The sequence below is a fragment of the Pelodiscus sinensis genome, chromosome 9 (assembly GCF_052426305.1).
Source record: "Pelodiscus sinensis isolate ZL-2025 chromosome 9, ASM5242630v1, whole genome shotgun sequence".
Taxonomy (NCBI): Eukaryota; Metazoa; Chordata; order Testudines; family Trionychidae; genus Pelodiscus; species Pelodiscus sinensis.
The window spans coordinates 27,372,932-27,396,159 of NC_143060.1; the positions used below are offsets into that span (position 1 = coordinate 27,372,932).

The following is a 23,228-nucleotide window of genomic DNA, read 5'->3' on the forward strand; positions in this document are numbered from 1 at the left end:
GTGCTGAGGCCCAGCAAGCCAGGGTTTGCAGCCCGCCACAAGTCCGCAGACTGGCGGTTGGGAACGCTGCTCTACATAATACTGCATTTAATGCCCTAACCCCAGAGTAATGAATGCTATTTCTTAATAAATCCTAGTCAAATTCTGGTATGCTTCTGTTTTTTAAATGTAGTTTACAACATTTTTTTCCCTTTTATGTAGGACTGAAATGCTGGAGTGTTTAGGAGACAGTGATTTTCTTGCTAAGCTTCACTGTATTCGACAGGCTTTTCAGGTAAATGGTTATCTATGTTATATCCATGCTGTCACTCACACATCCTCTCTGTGTAACTAAAATGTAGAAGAATTAGTCCTAAGCTAAAAGCTTTTGGTCTTACCCTACTTCTGCAGTGATCTACTTTTAGTGAAACAGTTACATTGTCATTGTTGAATGCTGTTTATGAGCAGCATATTATTGTTTCACATTGAGCTCACTGAAGGAATATTTTTTTGAGTACTGTGAACTTTGAGGGTTTTTTCGTTATTTTAAAGCTTCTTGAGTAATGTTTTATCTACTTAACAGTGTTGTTGTATTCAGCCTACAATTGAGCCTACAATTTAAAGGACTTGCTTAAGTAGCTTTCTGAATTGGGGCCAATTTATTAAGACAAAATGAATGGCCTCTTTGACAATGATGTGTATCATTGGATGGAAGCAGTGTTCCCTCTAAGTGCGTGGCAGCACAGCTTCATAGGTGATTAATCAGTCCCACCCAGTCCGTCACCTCCACACAGGGAGCTCTGAGCCTCTGACTAGGCAAAGCTGATAAATTGCTTGTGAACCTGTGCAGTTTAGAGGGAACACTGGATGGGAGACACATCTTTTTGAGTGTCCTGGGAATTTTTGCTTCCTGTTATACTTGCATACTGTGTTGATATCCAGCATCTCTTTGTTTCTTTTAACTAAAAGAAACAAATAGCTTTATTTAGTGCAATTCCCTTTATAAATAAGTTGTGAACTTACAGATCTGTATTGCATGGAAAATTTTCCAGGTAATTCTTTCAGAAACAGCTAACAGAATATTTCTTGCTGAGAGCGGAAGAAAAATATTGTCTGCTTTAATTGTGAGAGCTCGAAAGGTAAATTCCTTTTTTTACAGTTATTTTAGTGTAGTCATAGTAATCAAAATTAATTTTCCTGGTCATAGAGTTAATCATGATTATTCTGTGGGCACATTTAAAAAAAGTGCCTTTTAAGCATTTAGAAGTGAAACAAGTAAGCTTACTAGGAAACATGACTCTTAATTCCACAGAATCCAAAGAAATTTGAAGAGGTCTTTGATGAAATGATAAATTTTTTAGAGCAAACAGACCACTGGGCTAATACTGAAATGGAACTTGCTGCCAGGGGGGTAAGTTTGGATTTTTGTAGTGTTGTTTTTCCTTTATTTGACTGTATTACACAATCTGTTTTCATTCTCAACATTTTTCTTTATTCATAAGTATGGAAAATGCAGCTGCTTTTTTTTATACTTCAGGTGATTTAGAGAAATGTGCTTCCTCTTCTTTTTAAATCTCTGTACCACTGAGTTGCAATGTCAGTTTTTTTCCATTCGAAAAATGCTTTTTAATGTTCAATAAACATTAGAGTTTGGAATGCTGGTTTATGCTCTGTTCCAGCTTTGATAGAGAAGTTATTTTAATCTTGTTTTAACTGACTACAGGTGAAAAATCTAAATTTTTACGACATTGTTCTGGACTTTATATTATTGGATTCCTTTGAAGATTTAGAGAATCCACCCACATCTATACAGAACGTAGTAAACAACCGCTGGCTAAATTCCTCCTTTAAAGAAACTGTGAGTGTTTTTTTAAATTTCTTATGATTCTTATTATTGCAACCAATAGGAAACATAAAATTAGTTTCAACATTCCTTTCTAAAACTTTAAATAGGCATACTCTTGGGATTAGGTACCTATTTTACTCTTAAAGATTAGGATAACAGCATCTGTAGCATCTGAATTCATCCTTTTTATCCATGGGTTACAAACAAGATAAGATTCGTCATATTAGCCTACAAGTGGATTCTACTCTGATCTAGGGAGATTTTTCTCTTTATGTCAAAGGTAATTCCATTTCCATCCATAGTTCAGTCCTAAAATACTCCTGAGGAAAATCTACTACAAGGTGTCAGCTTTGCAAAATCTTAATTTAAAATGTATCAAACTTACTTGCCAACCTTTTGCCATAATAATCAATTATAACGGAATAAATGTTGTACTCACTTGGCATAAATAATTATTTTCCTTGGTGAGTAGACTTTTACAAGGCTGCTGTATATGTTCGCCACATTTGAAAGAAGGCTACTGATTTATGGGGGAAATGTATTTGTTCATATCCCAGAATTGTACTGGTCAGGTATGGAAAAGTAACAGAAATTATAAAAATATACAAAGACTCAAACTTCCATAACATTTTCAGAAACCTGTTTTAGGTTTTCTCATAGGTACATTGGCCTGTTTTGCTTGCTAGAAAATGTTCATAATAATAACCAGGCTTCTCCATACATGTTTGAAGGAAGGCATTGTGGTATGACCAATTGTTCATAGATAGTGTTGCTGTCATTGCATCTATTTAGAACTATAAACTGCTGGCTTTCCTTTTTTATTTTTTTATCTTTCAACTATTTCTTCTACAGAAAAAAAGGTAAGCCACATATTTTTTGTAACGTATGTGGTAAAGTTGTGTTTTTGTGAGTAGCAAGTTTCCACGTGGTATTGAAGTTAGCATCACATTCCATCAGAATTCTGTTATGTGCTGTGGCGAATAGGAGCCTAGTTTTGCCATCAGTATGTTATATTGCTCAGATCCATATTTGGACAAAACTCCATAGCTGTATGCACAACTATTTCAAGTATGCTCTTTCTTAAAGTGAAAAAGGCCATTACCATGTGTTCATATGCTGCTACTTAAAATCTGAAATAGTTACAGTTTTGGGATACACACATTTTGGAACACAACATACTGGGTATCAGCGAGGCTGAATTTAAGAGTTGCTAAAGTTATATTGTGAAAAACAGTTGGGGGCTTCGTAAGTCAAATACCATTTGACGCTAATGCAAAATGGGAACTTGCTGGGAAATAACACACAATTTCATTTTTTTATTTAAACATAAGAAACATGATCTGATAGTAAAAGGAGCTGTTCACAACAGATAACATTTTATGTTTGAACTTATAGTGTCACTGCATTAAAATTAAAGAAATAAATAACTGGTCATCAAATGCAAGATCATATAACATACTTTTTTTTTAAATAGTCAGTTTCCTTGTGTAGAAGTTTCATAAATAATTTCTTCTTGTATTTAGGCTGTGGCTTCAAGCTGTTGGTCAGTACTGAAGCAAAAAAGGCAGCAAATTAAGGTAAATTGTCTTGATATATAATCTGAAATCTGATGAGTTTTATAATTCAGAGAGTCTGACCAAACTTGAGTAATCAACTGCTGATCACCACCCTGCATTCCCCAGGCAAATGCCCAATGTGGATTACTTACATAGGCTGCTGGCCTGTCACCCTGGGGAGGTGTGGCAGCTCCAACTAGAGCCCAGCTGCATCCTGGGATTCGAGCTGCACGGACTCCTTGGCTCCTCACCAAGAACCTGACTGCCCCTGCTCAACTCTCTGCTGGCTGCCAGACTCTACCTCCCTCTCTCCCCTCCCCCCGCCCCGCCCTTGGGTTCATGGTGGGAGCCAAAAGCCTGGGAGTGTGGGGACTTGAGAGCTGGGGAGATTGGTAGCTGAGCTTCTGGTGAGGAGCTGCTCACGGAGCTGAGAGCCTGAACTCTCAGTCCCCCACACTGCTCTTCTTGAGTCGGTGGAAGCGCTCCTGGTGAGGATGCCCATCACTGACAGAAGGAGGGTAGTGTGGACAAACACCACCACAGTAATTACTGCAGTGGCTAGAAGTTCACCTAACATAGGTCTACTGAAGTTTTTATTGTAGATATGCCCTGAGGCTTGAAGACACTCTTGCAAGGGAGGCAAAATGTTTTAGTGAATAGAACACAGAATCTGGAGTTAAGATCTGGCTCTAGTCTTATCTAGATATAAGCACTTACGTGGACCACCATTACTGTAATATCTAAACGTGAAGGCATTCAATGTGTTTATCCTCACAGCATTCCTGTGTGAGGTACGGAGGTATCACGGTCTCCAAATTTAACATATGGGGAGTTGAAACCTAGAGACTAAGTGACTTGTCCACTGTTATTCAAGAAGTCTGTAATGAAGTAAAACATGTAACTGGAGTTGTCCTGAATCTTAGCTAGCACTCTGAGTGTCCTTTCTCTGCCACTGACTTCTGATCTCAGGTAAATCACATCGATCATTTTAAATAAATCTTCAGACAGTTACTTTCATTTCTAATTATACACTTTGTTAAAGATCATTTACAAATTATACTGTCTGAACTGGTGATGGGAATCTTGATTTATGACATCACTATATCAATGTAGGTGGTCCTTGAGTGGTTGCAGATATGTGCCACTTATGGGTTCTGCAAATATTTCTGCACATCTAAGTAAGGCGTTTGTGCTCTGTAGTTAGCCCCTCATTGCATTATTTAAGAATAGCATACCCCAATCCTCCTCAGTTTCTTCTCACCACTTACAACTAGAGTTGATTCATTCTGTGTAGAGATTTACCTCATTTTTCCCCTCAGTTTTGATGGGAATTTATTATATATAGTTAATTGCTAGTTATTGTAACTTAGTAGGACTTTTCAATTTAGTTTCAGTTGTTAGGATAGATAGGTGCCTGGGTTTAAACATTGTCGTGTTGATTAGGTATTCCCAGTAGTCACCTCTTAGTGGCAAGGAGCTCATTAAGGAAAGGTGCTCTATATGTAAGTAGTTTAAGAAGAGGCCTTAGATGGTGAGAGACTTACATCTGAAATAGCAGCTCTTAGAACAAGCCAGGAGGCCCACTTTACCACTGGAAGTCTCTTCAAATTGTCTGCCTTATGTTCTCCTTTTAGAGTCTATCTGAAATGTGCTTTCTGACTGAAGATCTGGTGCTCCCTCCAGCAGGAAGAGAGTGTTCTCTCCTTCCTAGAGTCCTCTGAGGAAGAGGTCCCATAAGTTTCTTTCCAGGGCTTGTGAGGGACTCCTCTTCAATGTCTAGGAGGAGTGCTGACTTGCACTGCGAGTTCTGTGAGATGCATGATGGAGCTGGCCCATCTAACCATTCCTTGGTATCATGACAAGATCATTTGTACTTGTTAGAGAAGAAACAGGCGACCCAGGCACGGATGGGGTAAACAGAACTGCTTTATGGCTCACGCACATTAACTTCAGACCCCAACACATTGCCAAGTGGCAACAATTACACCGTTTTATCTATTTTAGTATGTTAATTCACATGTTTATCATTACTTTCCCTAAAACCTTATTTGGTATGTTAACTCCCATACAATGAATATTAACAGGCAGGTGATGAATATTATTATACCCTCCCCTAATTACTATTTACAAAATTTCTAATTAAATCAACACTTTTCTGTGCTACAAACTTTCCGAATCAGCAGGTTACAGAGATGATAAGAAAAGTAACCCTGAAATATTTTATACAGAGCCAGTGAGGGTAAGTAAAAGACACAACAAAGAAGAGTAGCTGCATGCTTCTCTATCTTTTTAAACTGCAAAAACGAAGGGAAAGAGCATATTTATACATCAGAGAGGATAATACCTGCTTTGGCCAGACTCTTAATCTGTCTTTCCAGACTGCAGAAACAAAGGGAAAAATACATGTTTAAAGGCAATGCCTATTATGGCTGATCTCTTACCACTCTTATCTCAGACCCCTATTAATTTTTACATATCCGAGCAGTACTCTGTACTGTTGAATATGGCCATTGAGCTTCTGTTGAATTTGATTCCTATCACAGCAGCATTGGCATCAACTATTTCCATGCCATTGTCGTACTGGATGACATCTGACCTGCTCTGTTTTTCCATTCCTGATTCCCCTATAGTTCAGGAGCTGTCAGTTGTGTCTTTTACATCATCATCTTCTGCTGCACCACTGGTGGTGTCTGTTCAGGTCATATATCTGTCTTACTCAGTGGTGCTGCATTGCATGCTGTCTTGGTCTCAGACTGCAGTGTCACAGCCAACATCTTTTGTGGTACCAAAAAATTCATCAGCACAGATGCTTTGTTTGGCAGTAATGTCTGTACTATGGACCACATCATTGGATTTAGTCTGACATTGGTTTTGGCACCATCATTTCCTCAAGTGCTGACTACAGGGTGATGCTTCTCCTGATACTAATAGCGACAATCACACATGTATCTTCTGGGTCCAATTTCAACCAGCCAATTCTCATCATCCTCCAGCATCAAGCAAGCATCCATTTTGAATTGCATTTCCAGAGCAGTGTGGTGACCTTTCCATCTCAACCTTCTTGGTTCAGAGAGAGTCTGTCTTGCTTTTACAGTGCTTATGATATGGTTGCAGTGGATAAACAGACCTAAGCACCACTGTTCCCTCTAAGCTGCGTGGCTGCACAGTTCCGTAGCTGCTTAATGAGTCTCGCCCAACCAGGGGCTTGGGACTCTCACACTGAGATGCCTGGCTGGATGAGGAGCATTTCTCCCTCAGGGACAGCAGCAGCTCCCTGCTGAGGATAGAGCTTCAAGTTTCTCTCCCAGACAGTAGGGAGAGGACCTGCTATTATTCAGAATTCTTCTACAAAGGAGTTTTATCACCCCATTACAGCGGGAGACAGCTAAACTGGAGTTTATTTACAAATCTGACACTATCAACTCGGGCTTGAATAAAGTTAGTAACTGGTTAATGCACTACAAAGGCAATTTCCCCTGCTTTTGATATTCGCATTTCTAAATCAAATTATATGAATGGAACACATCCAGCCTGACTTAATTAGTTTCATTAACACCAGTCCCACAATTGACAGACCACTGCTTTTCCTGTTCTATATATACCCTAGATTCTGTAATTTCCATTCCAGCTCATCTGATGAGAAGTGGGTTTTACTCTCAAACTCATGATCAAATATATTTGTTAGTTTCTAAGGTGCCACAGAACTGCTCAGTGTAATTTAAATGAGTAGCTTGGCTAGTTACCGGAAACCTACAAAATGCTTTAATTTGATGTAATGGAGATTCATACTGAGAAAAAATAACTCGTTTCTTTACTACTTAAATCACCAGGTGCCTGAGGGGTTTTTTGCCCACTTCTATGCCATTTGTGAGCATATCAGTCCTGTTTTGGCATGGGGCTTTTTGGGACCTAGAAACTCTCTTTATGATTTATGCTGTTTCTTTAAGGTATGCAACCTTTTTGTAATTATCATTTATATAACACAAAAAAGCATCTGTCAGATGATCAGATGGCAGGATCTTAGTGACACCATTAAGATTAAAATAATTTATACAAAAAATGTTGTGCTAGTTAGTCCATGGTAACCCTGCTAATTCAGAGATTAATGTTTATGTATAAAAAAGAAGAAATATTAATTTTTTTTTTTTTTTTTTTTAACAAAACTCTATACATTTTTATAACTAAACAAAGATTTTCCTTTTTTATCCACTAGGATCAAATTCTTTACTTCCTCAAAGACATTTTTGACTTTGAAAAGGTGCGTTACTCAACTATGGAGAGTTTAGCTGAAGATCTTATGCAACTTCTGATTCGTCGCACTGAACTTTTAATTGCCTACCTTGGAGCTGATTCACTAAGACATGTCAGTGGGTGTATAAGTGGTCATGAGCACATCATGGCCAATGGGCTTTTAGAAGAAAAAGTACAATAAGCTAAAAAAAAACTACTAAATTGAGTGCACCTTGACTTTTTCCCCCTCCAATGCTATTATTGCTGATTTTTAGCAAACATCTGCAAATGTACTATGTTGCTAAATCTGGAAGGGACTCAGGGAGATTAAAAAATACATTTAGGAAAATAATTGGTGAGCATATTACTATATGTACATAAATTAAAAATCATAGCTCAGATATCTCTGTATTTATGTATGCTGTACCGCCAATATTTTTTCTTCATTATTTGGGTAAATTTTATTTATGAAATACTTTACATTTGCCACAGATATTATGTGAGATGTGGTATATAAACTTATTAGATGAATTTATCTTTAAGCCTTACTATATGAAATGTTCAGTACATACTCTGCAGTGTGCTTTATATCTAGAAAGTGTTACAGTCAAGATAGACACATCTTTCAATGTATGTGACATTACTGCAAAAAAAAAAAAAAAAAAAAAACACTTTCACTGACAAAATATTTAACTACATCCTGAAATTGTGTTTGTGTATGTAAGCAGTCATTTTATACTGAAACATAATAGGCTAATGTAGTAAATGCAGTCACCATTTGGGCAGGTGAAATTTACATGAAAAATTCAATGTTAATTGGTGTGGACTTAAAATATGTAAATACATCATCACCTGAGGTTGACATTGGAAATCGCTAGTCGGAGATCACTGTTTGGTGTATTCTAAAAGTAATGATGGTTTTTTCAAGTTAATTGAGTGGTTTAAATCTCATCTTTCTAGGCTTTTAAAATTATACTGTGCTTATGAATAAATAAGCTAGTATCATTCCTGGTTGATATGTAGCTTTTTAACTATTTTAAAGTAAGGATGTATGATAAAACCTAAGAAGACATGTTGTTTCTCAATTAAATCTGTCTTTTCTTTCAAAAAGCCAACCTTAAGTTTGTGAGAGGATTTTATATTTGAGTTATGGTAAGCATATTTGTCAGCACAAAAAAAACATGCTCAGTGTAAGTAATCTTTTGTGTAGTATTGTCTTGAATTTCAGAATTAAAAGTTTCAGAGGAAAACTTTTTTGTGGGCATCCCTTTGAGAAAGCTATGAAGACCTTTTTTATGGTACTTTATAAGATTAGAGTGTTTCAACACCTGAGTAATACACATCATGAATAACTTTTTAGCTTTTAATATAACATTTTAGATTACAGAGATCCAGGTTCTGATGCTTTGGTGCCAAAGCTGAAAGTGTTAAGTTTAACATTGCATTATAGTCCAAAAACAAAAGTAGAAGAGTTGAATAAGATTTATTTTTTACTGAATCTGCATTTAACAATATAGAATAACCTGTAGCATCTTACTGTGCTGGCACCAGCATTTATGACTTCTTGACAGTAATTGCTAATGCAAACTACAAGCACTATTGTCATGATATGCTGAAGATTGTAAGTGGTTTAGTGTAGCTACTGTATTTATGCTGCACTTTCTGGCTTAGATCTTTAGCTGTGGACAAAATGTGCATTATGCTCCTTTGGTCCCATATAGCATATATTAGAGCAGCTTTTAGATTGCTTAAACTTGTGCTGACTGCCAACTGCCATACAGTCCAGTTACAGTAGCTAAAGATTACCAGGGTACAGGGATCTTAGCTGTAGCCAAGTCCATTTTCCCTGGCCACATTCCTTACACTAGCAGTCAGGAGTAAAGATGGTGAAGGATCATGTCTAATGTCAAACTGAAGTGCTCTTTCCATGATTGGCCTCCCTAGCTTTTAGGCTGCTTTTGAACTGCTTTTACAGCATCAGTGTGACATTAGAAGAAACTGTCTCCCCTCACATAACAATTTATATGGGATAAATTAAAAATAACTGCAGCTTTGTAGCTAAACACTTTTAGTTTTGAATATGCAAACAAACTTGAATGGTATTTCATCTACTGTATTTCTATATTTGAGAGAGTTTGTAGTTTGTGTCTGTGGTTTCTGTCTGTCCGTCCATTTGTGTGTGTTCAAGAACTCCTCCTAAACCAGGGTGGGGAACCTTTTTTGGGTTGGAGGCTGCTACCCACAAATTGGTCAGGGGTCGCATAAAGTGAGAAGGAAAACCCCCCCAAAAAACACTCTTTAATGCGGCCCCCAACTGAGCTAGAGAAAGACACTCACATTCTCCTCACACACCAGAGCCTATGTGGGCCCAGGCTACTAGATGTTGTGTGATCCAGTCCCGTGGAGGAGCAGGAACACCAGCACGGCATTCCCAATGCTGAGTGGGAGCACCAAGCATCAAGGGCTGGATCCAGGCAAGCTGGGGGTTGCATCTGACTCATGGGCCTTAGGGTCCCCACTCCTGTCCTAAACTATAAGAAGTAGGACCATCAAATTTGGTATGCAGCTTCCTCTTATAATAACTTAAAGCAAGGTAAGGATTTGGTTGTGCCAGGACAAAGGAATTTGCCTGGAATGTGATTTTTCTCATAAAATGAAAAGAGATAGTTTACTGTATAATGACCCAGTGGGGCAGCAAAGGGCCAGAGATGGCAACTGGGACAGCTGTAACCCTATTGGTGCAGCGGGGGACAGGAGTTGCAACTGGGACAGCTATCGACTATATATTTCGAGAATTTGTCTCTGTGTGTCTGTCTGTCCCCATCCCTGGGTGTGCCCACTGCAGCAGCCATGGACAGGCATTTCTCATCTGCTGTCAACCTGCTATGGTGAGAGAGGGCTGGGGTTGTCTCCTCTCCCCTGGGGCAGCCTACATACTAAATCCCTCATCCTCAGCCCCACCCTAGAGCAATGATTCAAATGAAAGAAAACAAAAACTAATCGAATGAATGAACCAAGCAATGCAGGGTGTAAATCTGCTAGTTAAATATCTTTCTGCAAAAACCAATTAAAAAAATCATGGATAGAATACTGGATAAAGGTAAAAATTCTGAATACTAGAAGATGTTACTACTAGTGAATCTACATGAATGTCAATTGAAATACTGTTAAAACCAGAATTATATTTGATGTGTATGTAAAATACAGATATAAAAAACTATTGCTGATCTTAAAAAACAATGAATAGTCTAGCAGTAGATGGTATCATGAGCTATCGTAGGCACAGCCCACGATCTGTCTACGTTCTGCTTAGCTATCAGTTTCAAGATGCATGATATGGTATTTCGCTATGTGGGTTTTCTCCAAAGAATATTTTCAGATAGTGTGGAATCTTTCACTTTTCCTGATTAGTTCAAAAGAAAAATATTCATTTTTCTAAGCAAATTCTTCCAGAAATTCACTTTAACAATTTTTTATGATATATAAAACTGATGCTACTGGGATGAAAACATTAAGGAAACAGCATGATTTACACCAGCTGGAATGATATGTAAAATGAAGCTCTATTCATTCTCCTCTCTCCATTCTGCCTAGGATGTTTAGAACACTGCTCATGCGGATGTGCAAATTAGGGTTTTTTTACACAAAATTCATTAGAAGTGTCTTCTTTTAAATGCTAGTGGGCCCAGTTTTTCCCACTCTAATAACAAACATTCCCCTATGGGAAGTACAACCCAATGTTATTCTGTTGTGCTAGTGAATAATATAAATGTGGCATTGACAGGAAGCTGAATAGTCCTATTTTATACCCTACATGAGAAAACTGCCATTTGTGTTTCGAAAATGCAGAATAAAGTAAAATTAATTAAACTTTTAATTTGCAGTGTGATAGCCATGTTGGTCTCAGGATATCAGAGACAGAAGATGAGTGAGATGAGGCAAGCTTTTGCGCACTAGAGAGTTGAAGAAGACATGGGTTCCATAGTGCTCAAGAGCATGTATATTTAATCAGCAGAAGTTTGTCCAATAAAAACTATTACTGCACCCACCTTCTCTTTCAAGTGTAAAGTGGAGTAAAACATAGACAATAATTTAATGTGTTGATTTTTTTAATCTGATGGATTCCTTTTAAACCAGGCCTTATAGAAGCTGTTGGTAATCAACATCCCACAGAATTTGAATTAGGCTGTAAATTAGGTGCATGTGTTTCCTATTCTGATGTAGCCACTATCTTATTTTTCAGCAAGATGGTCACCACATTGTGCTTCAGATAGAATGTAGCAAGTAAGACTTCTTGTCATGTGAACGTCCAATAAACTGTGCTGGTGAAAATGGATACAAATTTGGAGAAGAAAAGAAAGTTCATGAATGCAGTTATTCTGGATTGTAATTTTTTTTTCTTTTTAGTTCATATTGCATCTGGATATTTCTAGCACAAATTCATTTATTTTCATGGTTCTTGAGAAGATCATACTTGAAGATCTGTTGCTAACAAGCCACATACAACTGAAGTTCTTCTACTTGCATCTGTTATCTTGGGAAGCAGGAATGCTAAAGTTACGTGTCAGCATTTATGGTATGTCTCCTACTGCATTACAGTGGCTTATATGTAGAATTTCATAATGAAATATCAAAACTAGATTTATTGTGCTACTGCATTGAAAGTTACATTCAAAAGTAAGATAAAGTTGCATTCGAAAGCCAAATAGTATTTCTAAGGCCAATCATTAAATGGTACAAGGATTAAGGTACTAGCTGTGTTTTAGTTGTAATCTCACTTTTAATGTTGTTGATTATTCTACTTCACTCATGTAGTCATTGATTTTTAGCAAACTGAAGATTAGTCAACTTGAGTTGATACAGGTCAGCATACTTGTCATACTTGTGAACTAAGTGAACTGCAGCTGTGTATATCAAATGTCACAATTTAATGAAATTAAAATGTAGAAGAAAAATAACTCATTTTGAGTTGTACAATGAATTTGCATATATAAAATGAAACATTACTTCTGCAGTCTCTTTTCTGTTTATACAACCATCTCATATTTTCTCAAAAACTTTAGAAATACAAGCTAAAGACTTTTAAAGGGAAAGTACTCAAGTGTAAAGAATATAATTATTTTAAGTTATGAGTGATATTTTCTTTACGGTAAAGAACAGGGAACCTCTACCGGTATTCTGCAAATTGGAAAACTAGCATCTACAATTCAACTTAATTACTATGTGTTTACTCTAAAGCTCATTCGTTATATGTAGTTGGACCGACCTGATGCATTTCTACTCCGGGCCTTTTAATTAGGTTTTTCTCGTGTGTGTGTGTGTGTGTGTGTGTGTGTGTGTGTATGTATCTATATTTTATGTGCAGTCAGCTTTAGCACCAATCAGACTTTGGTATTGGGACTTTCTTCTAATTTAAATATTGAAAAGAAAAGATAGGGGAGCAGGAACTGCGTAGAACACATTGTTTCATTTAAGTGCATTAGTTTAAATTAAAAATATTAACTTTTTTTGCTTAAACCTCCACATTAAACAATCTCTAAACATGATTTTCAGCATAGTAAGATGATCTAGAAAAAGCCTAACAGAAAATTGATATTTAGTCCTGTACTTTAAAACTTATTACTCTTTTTGTATCAACAAAAACATAGGTGAAAAAAATCCTCTAAGCCTAGGAAATCAAACATAGGCCAGAGGCAGAAACTAGACCATGTCATGAATGTATGGCCTGACAAGCCCTGCTCATCAACCTTGTAGCATCATGGGGCTTAACTCCCACCATCTGCCGGGCAAAAGAACCCCAAAAAGCCATGCTTTGCATGGGGGAGAGAGGCTAATTAATAGCTCCAGGAGGCAAAAGAAGCTCAGTTGGAGATTATCTGTAGAGGAGACAGATCTCTGGCAGAGAGAATCCATGGAATAGTGTTTAACAGTTAGGAAACTATGGAAAAAGAACCTTATTATAGGTGTACGTATGCTTCTTGCAGAGGAATCTCTGAAGTAGAGTCAATGAGATAACTAGCATGAAGCTTTAGCGGGATGTAAGGATATAAGTTTGGATGCTGCTTTTGACTTTCGTGCTACCCTAGCAGGCATTTAGACTTTTATGTGACATGGCAGAAAAGCCAAGTCATTAAACCCTTCAGAGGGGGATTTAGAGGAAGAAGCAGGTTGGGAGAGTCCACTACACATCCAAGGAAGAGCCTAGTAAGGCAGCATTTGAGAAAAGGCTCCTGTGCAGCCAAAGATGAGAGGGCACCTCGGAGGTGAGGATGCACTACCACCAAGTGTAAGCCAATATCACAGGGTCTGTGAGGGTCTAAAATAGTAACTAGTAGGTGTGAATGTTTCTTTCTTCTGCTAATGTTATTGGTGTGCCTGCTCAACAGGTAATGCAAAAAGGATTAAAGTAATGCATTCAAGGGATGAGAATTGCAAGTTGATGTAGAAGAAAAGCCAAAAGAGTACAGAGAACGTGCAAAGTAAGAGAACAGAAACAGCCAAGAGGAGAGCAGTTTTTCTCACTAAATCATGGTAGCACATGAATAAATTATAAATAAAATTGTAGTTACCATACACACTATGTTCTTCCCTTATACAAATTAAAGTTCTCAGATTCCTCAGAGATGGGTACTTAAGCCTTGTGGGGAAAACAACATCATTTTAGCAACCTAACTAGATAGTACTTTTCCAACTAATTCTTATAGCCATGCACAGTGTGCTCTATGTAGCACTAGGTCACAGGGCATTTTGTTTTAACCCTGTCTTCACAATTCTCATAAAAAAGAGAACTCTTATGTTCAATCATCTGCTCATTTTTGCCCAAAGATTTTTTTACTAGCTCCATAGGGTAAAGAAGAAAGGCTAAAGAATGGTCTCCCCTCTTGCTTTTTTTGTAAGTTGTCAATACTACTTTGAACCTGATTTCCAGAGTACAGCCCAGAAGGGATCACTGTGATCAGTCACACTGACCTACTATATATAGCACAAGAACTGCCTCAAAATAATTCCTAGAGGTGATCAGATCTTCTTGAAATGTATCTGGTCTTCATTTAAAATTGTAATTGATGGAGAATCCACCACAACCATTGGTAAATTGTTCTACAGTTAATTACTTTGTGTTATGCCTTATTTCTACTCTGACTGATGTTCAGACTGCCTGCTGTAATATCACTTATGATTCCAAGCTGAATGCAGCCAAGTTAATGTTGGGGCCCCACTGTGCTGAGTACAGTACAACAAATAACAAGGAAGACAGTCCCTCTTGCCTTACAGAGATTATAATCAAAGGAAGAAAAATACAGTAGTGTTTAAAGGGGGTGAAGTTATATTTAAAATTCAAGTTTTACAGTCCTTTTTGTATATCTACAATAGAAAAGTTCTTAATTTTAAGAAGAAAGCAGAAAGGCACCATATGCTCCCTGAAAGGTTGTTTCACAGTAATTTATAGGCTCATGGTAGCTAATGTAGTTTCTAGATCTGGCACTAGCTAGACTCTTCCTCACTCCACCATAGTTAACCGTCACACATTATTATTAGCTGCTTTCATAGAGTTGGGTGCTATAAAATGCCCTAGGGCTTTAGGGGCTGAGGCCCAGAGCATAGTTGCTCCTGCCTTTGCAGAACTTTGTGAGGGAAGAAGCCCGTGGGAAGGCTTGCTCCTGGGGGTGAGTATTTTCTGATTGCTAGCCAAGCGCGCGGGGGGGGGGGGGGGGGGGGGGGGGCTCTATAGCTGCCACGGCCGCCTCTGTGGCCAGCCTGGCACGTGACATTCATTCACGGCAGCTCTGATGCGCTGCCCTGCCCCTGTGCCCGTCCCATCCGCGGCCAGGCTGCCTGGGACACCTTGTCTGCCCCTTTGGAGTAAGCACGGCTGGGAGGCCACCTGGGCGGGTCCGGGAACGCTTTGCTCCCGAGAGCCCCAGGTTATTTATACCCGGTGGCGCTTCCAGCCCAAAATAGCCCAGGCGCCTTGGCGGGCCCCCTGCAGCGCGGCCGGGGCTGGGCTCTGCCCCAGTGGGTCTGTGTCGGGACAGCTGCAGCCGAGCCGGCGCGCCTGGAATGCGGGCGCGGGCTGCGCACCAGGACTTTTATGGAAACTTGCAGAGCCGGAGGCAGCGGCGGCAGCCAAGGGGCGCTCGGCAGCAGCAGCCGCCGCTCGCCAGCCAGGCAGCCCTCCCACCGCCCCGCCGGGATTAGCGCGAGCCGGAGCCGCGGGCAGGACACCCAGGTAAGAGACACTCCTCGGCGCGTAAAGCTCCGCGGGGAAACCTGCGCAGGGGTGGGCGCGGCTCGCGCTCCGCGCACCGGGGGCGCATGGCGCAGGGTCGTTCCTGCTCCCCGCCCAAACTGTGTCTGCTCCTCTGTCCCCTCCTACGGCTCCCTCGTCTCCTCTCCTCGTCCCCGGTCCGCTGGCCCTGCCCTCGGCCGCCGCCAGCCCCGGCTGGGCTGCTCCCGCGCTCAGCGGACTCCCTGTCGCCCCCGGGCTTTGCCGTGCCCGCAGAAACAGTGCACGGCACCAGCCTGAGTCTGTCGCAGGCCGCCCCCTGAACGCAAACCCTGAAACGAGCCCCCAGTGCTGCAGGCTGCGGGGACTAGGGCACTGCCTGCCGCAGGGCCGGGCCCGGAGGAAGCGAGACGCCTGGTTGGGGTGAGTCAGGGCTCCTCTCATTTGTGTCCTCTGGCCGGGGCAGCCTCCCAGCTACCGAGCGGCGCGCGCGCAGGACTAGACCACAGCAGCGCTGGGTCCGACAGCAGCCTCAGCCGTGGGGGCCGCCAGCCGGAACCGTACAGGCCTGAGCGGGCAGTGTGACTGGACTGGGTTACCGCCCGAATGAGCTGCGCCTGGTCTGAGGGGGAGAAATGAAGCGAGACTTGTCCCGCAATCCATGTTTCCTCGCGCACAGCCGTGTGAAAGGAGCCTGCGCTGTCAGGAATTTTACCCGCTCCTGGGGGAATGGCTCAGGTGAAGCAGGGTTTTGTTTCGGGGTTTTCCCCGATTCTCAGCTGTCAGGATATAGGGGAAAGGAAACCTTTTAACGCCGCAGCCACTTGCAGCTGTAGAACTGAGGGGAGACTAAGGAGATGTCCACTGGAAATAAAATGCTGAGCTAAAAATAGTGGCAGGGTTAGTGGTGACAGAGTCACTGGGTGAGGGGGTGGAAGAGCTGTCATCAGCCTATATCCCTAAATCAACTCAGCAAACAGCACTGCACTGGTGCTTATTTTTATAATTTTAGTCACTGCTGCTTGCTTCACTTTCACTAAATTTAATAAAAGGTACCTTTGGATGACATTATTTTAGGCAGCAAGAAATTGATGCGCTCCAGTAAATCACTGTTTTAGCCAGTCTCCCTCTCTATACAGAGAAACAAGTACTATTTAGCTGTTTTACTTACTTTTTTAAAATAAGGAATAATGGATACGGAAAACAGTAGTTCAGTGAAGAAAGGATTTGGGATTACAGGCAGTCCCCGAGTTTCTCGCCCCGGAGGACTGGAGCAGCGGGACGCCTGGTCCTGCCGCCCGCCTCCTCCGGGGCGAGAAAAGCTGCTCCCCGTCTCCCTGGTCTGCTGGGGGAGCCAGCAGACCAGGGAGACTCTGAGCAAAGCAGCGGAGGACCCGGGCCGGACCCGCGGCGCTTCCAGCTGGTCTGTAGACCAGGGAGACGCTGAGCAAAGCCGCGGAGGACCCGGGCCGGACCCGCGGTGCAGATCTGGAAGCGCCACGGTCCGGCCCGGGTCCTCCGCGGCTTTGCTCCGCGTCTCCCTGGTCTGCTGGGGGGGGATGCAGCTAGTGCCCCCCCCCAGCAGACCAGGGAGACGTGGAGCAAAGCCCGGGGCCTGTGGTAGAGCAGGTGGGGCGCTGCCGGTTGGTCCCGCACCACCGCTCCTTGGTGCTACTGGACCAACCTGGCAGCACCCCAGCTGCTCTGCCCCAGGCGCCCCCAAGTTAGCCGCTGCTGAAACTGACCAGCGGCTGACTACAGGATGCCCGAGGCAAAGTTGCTCTGCCCCGGGCTTCCTGGAATCAGCTGACTTGGGGACTCCTGGGGTTCTTAAGTTGAATCTGTATGTAAGTCAGAACTGGTGTCCAGATTCAGCCGCTGTTGAAACTGATCAGTTTCAGCAGCGGCTGAATCTGGATGCCAGTTCTGACTTACATACAGATTCAACTTAAGAACAAACCTACAGTCCCTATCTTGTATGTAACCCGGGGACTGCCTGTAATAGCAAAATAACTTATGACATACAAATGAATAATTAGGAGGGCCTACTTGGAAACACTGATGAGTGAGACAGACCAAAATTGTTTTTATTCTTTAACCTGACGCACAGTTCAGGACAGCAGATAGTATAATTTATTGGCCTGTAGCAAAAACTGACAAGTCTCTGTTATTAAGAATTTTTTGTTTAATGCAATATGTTTGCAATAAAACTGTGATCTAGGCCAATGCCAAGTGGTTTGGAATTTTTAGCAAATTTTAATATAAAATGATTGTAGGTATCAAACACTGTAATAAGCTGTATTAGTATTAATTAAATATTTCAACATTTTCAGATTATGATGTTTATCTTTTGACCAGCTAACCTATTTGCTAAAATAGATATTTTGATAGAATTGTTTAAAAAGTTTCTCTCCAGTAGAGATGTGAGTATGCAAGCCATTTCCCAAGTCTGTCTCAGTAGTTTGAGTTTAATAAGGATTAAATAAATTCTCCCCCCCAACTTCTCATCCAAAATATTTCTAAGTTGCTTCCAAATAGTGCAAGCTTTGATTATATATATTTTCAGATAAAATAAATGTAATAATACTTTTGTCTGCTTGACTTTATTAAATTTGAAAATGGAACGTGTTTTAGGAATACAGCTTACAATACTTTCTAAACAATCTGGGCTCGTCTACACTGGCCCCTTTTCCGGAAGGGGCATGTAAATTTCACCAGTCGTCGTAGGGAAATCCGCGGGGGATTTAAATATCCCCCGCGGCATTTAAATAAAAATGTCCGCCGCTTTTTTCCGGCTTTTAAAAAAGCCGGAAAAGAACATCTACACTGGCCCCGATCCTCCGGAAAAAGTGCCCTTTTCCGGAGGGTCTTTATTCCTACTTTGAAGTAAGTCTTATTCCTACTTTGAATAAGACCCTCCGGAAAAGGGCACTTTTTCCGGAGGATCGGGGCCAGTGTAGACGCTCTCTTCCGGCTTTTTTAAAAGCCGGAAAAAAGCGGCGGACATTTTTATTTAAATGCCGCGGGGGATATTTAAATCCCCCGCGGATTTCCCTACGACGACTGGTGAAATTTACATGCCCCTTCCGGAAAAGGGGCCAGTGTAGACGTAGCCTCTTTGTCAGAATGTCATATTTTAGTTGTAACAATTTTATGTTTAAGAATATATTTTACAGTTGTGTGTTCTGATATTGCTTTTTATGGTAAAGCAATTATCTTTAGTTAATTGAATAAATACATATCTGTAAGGAATACTGTTGATAAAACATAGACAACATATTTTGAAGATTTAACAATGAGTAGCTGCTGCTGATTTATGTCCTGGAAATGTACAAATAGAAGGAAATATGTATTGGGCCCATAAAGGTTAAGATATTTTCCTCAGTGGCAGAAGCCACTGTAGCCTATTGTGCCTAAACTCATCTCTGAGGATCTCTTGCTGATTGAGAAAGTACCATTTCCTAGCCGTTCCAGGGTCTGAAGTAAATAAGAACCTAGGGTACATCTACACTGTGCGCTTATTTTGAAATAAACTATTCCAAAAGAAATACTCCAAAATAGCTCACTTTGAAATAACACGTCTACACTACAGGGAAGCCTCAAAATTAGTCTCAGGCAGGCTTCCCTAATGTGGACACGCTACGTTGATTTAGAGCCCCAGCAGACACTGGGGAGTAATTATTTTGAATGGCTCTGGGGAGGAGCTATTTTGAAATAGCAGCAGTGGAGCATCCACGCTACTGTTATTCTGAAATACCTATTATTTCTGATTATACATTATTTCCCATGGAATGAGGTTTACAGAAGCTGTCCATTATTTTGAAATAACAGAATTCCACTGTAGATGCAAGCACTGTTATTTCGGAATAACGAGTATTATTCTGAAATAACGCTGCTGTGTAGATGCACCCTGAGATGGGAAAAAGTAGGGTTAGTTTTAGGGATGTTAACTATTGTGTATTTGTGTAAATGTATAACCACTTAAAATTTTAACTGTTACATGTTTACATGCAGGGGGGAGCCAGGGCTCATGGAGAGGTGCTGTGGGATGCAGTAAGAGGGGGAGGCAGTTAGCTAGACCGAACCAGCATGCACAGAAAACTGGTTTAAAAGCCAGCTCCCTGCACATGCTGGCTCCCACCTGTCCCTCCCCTGTGTTGCTACTTCTTCCCCCTCCCCATTACAGAGGCAACAAGGAGGTGAGGAGTGCATGTAGTCAGAGTCTGATTACCAGGAATCAGAAAGGTAGCAAGACAACCCTAAATGGTACTCATATCAGTGTGCTCATTCACAGAAATATGCCTGCCATTTTTCAAGCTCACAATATGTGGTCTTGTTGGATCTACATATGGATCTCAAGTAGTAGAATTCACCAAAAATGTTTTTCCTATGTGTTTTCTTAGTACAAGGATTGCAGACTTTCTGAATGTGAATCACACTGTAGTCAGCCGTATCTTTGTCAATGTGAAGTTGAAGGGTTCAACTAATTGTGGCTGCCCGAGACACCCACAAAATAGTCTGGAACTTGTGCAAAGCTCAACTCTGAAAGTATTTTTTAAAAATTCAAAAATATTATGTGGTGCTGATGGTTGTACATAAATGTAGGTTGCCATCTATGTTCAAATCTACATAGTAAGCAATCAAATTCTGTACTAGATGCATTTTCCAGATCAGTGTCTCTTAAAGGGACAGGCAACTTTTTTTGGCTCAGTTACTTCCCCTCCCACCCACCCTTTTTTTCAAAATATCCTTGGTGTTCCTCATAAAAAAAATTGTTTGGTATTCCTTGGTCTTAAAAAGTTTAAGAAACATTGTTCCAGATGGTCTTAAGGGTAAGTCACATGAAGCATATATAAACAGCCCCATGTATTACAGTGTAGTAAGCTGACACAGAAGTAATGTGCTGTGTAGGGTCACCTTTGGAATCCAATCCCTCCAGAGCCTGGATCTGGTGACATTTTCAGAGTACATACTGAAATATCCATGTGCTAGCTCTGCAACATTTTGGATAAGAACAAAAGTGTAATAGTTGTTTCAGTTTGTTAATCTTCTTAGGGTGCATCTAGACTGGCATGATTTTGCATAAATACTTTTAACGGAAAAGTGTTTCCGTTAAAAGTATTTACGCAAGAAAGCGTCTATACTGGCATGTGCCGTTGCGCAAAAGATTTGCTTTTGTGCAAAAGCATCCGTGCCAGTGTAGACGCTCTCTTGCACAAGAAAGCGCCGATGGCCATTTTAGCCATCGGGCTTTCTTGCGCAAGAAATTAACTTGACTGTCCACACTGGCCCTCTTGCGCAAGAATACTTGCACAAGACGGCTTATCCCTGAGTGGGAGCGTCGGATTATTTGCGCAAGAGCCACTGATTTTGTACAGTACAAAGTCAGTGTTCTTGCGCAAATACTCATGGCCAGTGTAGACAGGCGGCAAGATTTTGGGCAAAAGCAGCTGCTTTTGCGCAAAATCTTGCCAGTCTAGATGCAGCCTTAATGATTGTTTTAAGTTTCTGTTAAATGCATGTTACAAAACTTATTGAGCTGTACTTATTTTAAACATTACACATGAATGTAGTAGTTCTGAGGCTGCAAATCAGAAACAAGGGATGGAGGGGAGGGGGGAGGGTGTGGTGGTTCTTTTCCTGACAGATCGCAACTATCAAAATCCATCTGGAAAAATGGCTTTTGCCAAATAGAACGGGTTATGCTCATGTCACATTTGGTTGCCACTTGAGGACACTAGGAAAACAGCATATGATATACCCTAAAACCACGGTGTCTAACCAATTCTGAAGCAGTAGTGACTATAGTAGCTACTGCTATAGCAAACTAGCCATGTTATTATTATTTGGCTACGTCTAGACTAGCATGATTTTCCGGAAATACTTTTAACGGAAAAGTTTTCCGTTAAAAGCATTTTCGGAACAGAGTGTCTAGATTGGCACGGACGCTTTTCCGCAAAAGCACTTTTTGCGGAAAAGCATCCTTGGCCAATCTAGACGCGCTTTTGCGCAAAAAAGTCCCGATCGCCATTTTCGCGATCGGGGCTTTTTTGCAGAAAATAAATCTCAGCTGTCTACACAGGCCCCTTTGCGCAAAAGTGACTTTTGCCCGAACGGGAGCAGCATAGTATTTCCGCAAAAAGCACTGATTTCTTACAGTAGGAAGTCAGTGCTTTTGCCGAAATTCAAGTGGCCAGTGTAGACAGCTGGCAAGTTTTTCCGGAAAAGCGGCTGATTTTCCGGAAAAACTGGCCAGTCTAGACAGCCTTTGAGTTTGTAGTGTTCATGCCAACTAGCTACACTCAACTGGTCAAATAATCACATGTGGCTAGCGTGTTGGACACCACAGCCCTAAAAAATGCTCAGAGAGTAAAAAGACACCTAGTAAAGTTTGCAGGAATCCAGATACCACAAAAATGCTTGCAAGAAGCATCTAGAACATTTCTAGATACAACAGAATTAGAATGTTATCACCAATTTACAGACAGTTATGGAAACTAGAGCTGAGTAGAGAACTTTTTGTGTTGTTCAACAGTTCAAATAACTAACAAACTCATGTGTCTGCCTTTTATCAGTCCATGTGTATGGTATTTGGTATCAATATATCAACTTTTATTTGGAAAGGGTATAAAAATACTTGATTTCAGATTGGTTAAATTTGGTTTTGATACAGGGATGTAAAAGAGTAGTCTATATCAGAGATGGGGGGAGGGGGGAGAGCAGGAGTTGGTCCTGGGGGGAGGGAGGGAGATAGATGGACATGGACTACTCAATTAGTCGATAAGGGGGAGAGAGGGTGCTCATTATCCCCACTGTGCCTCTGAATTATTATAAGGGCTGCCCGCAGCTCTACATTTCAAAGGCAGAGGCACAGCAGGGATAGCGAGCAGTCCCCCTCCTCCTTATTGACTAATCAAGTAGTTGATGGAAATTCCACCAACTACTTGATTAGCTGATTAATAAAAATTTGACATTTCTAGTATGTTATATAAGCCCTGATGTTGTCAGAGGTTATGTACTCAACACTCACAGTGAACTGAAGTTGGCAGAAAGCTTTGGTTTTGGTAAACTATAGCAGAATGAGGTGCCTAATAGTTCTTGCACATTAGTTGCAACAGGAAGAAACACAGTGTTCTACAAGACCATCTGCTAACACCGGGTAGGGAACCTCAGGCCCAGGGGCCAGATGTGGGCGCTGGCTTGCCTGGATCTGGCCCCCGAAGCTCATGTCCCCCCTGCACAAGGGAGCCTGTGCTGGTGCGCCAGGCCCCTTGCTACACCACCATACGCCTGGAGCACATAAAATCTAATGGGCTGCCCCCCCCCCCCCCCACAGCTTCTAATGTGCAAGGGGAATGTGAGGAGTGTCTGTTTCTTAGTTGGGTACCACGTT

The 23,228-nt window shown here is 41.1% G+C and overlaps 2 protein-coding genes across 14 annotated transcripts in view; both read left to right on the plus strand.

Moving 5' to 3' along the window:
• Nucleotides 1-11,777, plus strand: part of MIGA1 (mitoguardin 1) — a 65,669-nt gene extending 53,892 nt beyond the window's left edge. For all 3 annotated transcript variants that reach the window (XM_075936323.2, XM_006129576.5, XM_006129577.5), the window contains exons 10-16: nt 202-274; nt 1,032-1,118; nt 1,292-1,390; nt 1,703-1,837; nt 3,349-3,402; nt 7,212-7,328; nt 7,595-11,777. In XM_075936323.2, coding sequence (XP_075792438.1) covers nt 202-274; nt 1,032-1,118; nt 1,292-1,390; nt 1,703-1,837; nt 3,349-3,402; nt 7,212-7,328; nt 7,595-7,813 — 784 coding nt within the window. In that variant the 3' untranslated portion in view covers nt 7,814-11,777. The remainder of the gene's footprint in view (nt 1-201; nt 275-1,031; nt 1,119-1,291; nt 1,391-1,702; nt 1,838-3,348; nt 3,403-7,211; nt 7,329-7,594) is intronic.
• Nucleotides 11,778-12,059: 282 nt separating this feature from the next.
• Nucleotides 12,060-23,228, plus strand: part of NEXN (nexilin F-actin binding protein) — a 43,171-nt gene continuing 32,002 nt past the window's right edge. For 5 of the 11 annotated variants that reach the window (XM_089780477.1, XM_089780479.1, XM_089780473.1 and 2 more), the window contains exon 1: nt 12,060-12,187. In XM_089780477.1, coding sequence (XP_089636603.1) covers nt 12,064-12,187 — 124 coding nt within the window. In that variant the 5' untranslated portion in view covers nt 12,060-12,063. Of the gene's footprint in view, nt 12,188-15,462; nt 15,839-15,859; nt 16,259-16,301; nt 16,574-23,228 lie in introns of those variants that run through there. The other 6 variants (XM_006129578.5, XM_006129583.5, XM_006129579.5 and 3 more) reach the window with 3 other exon arrangements.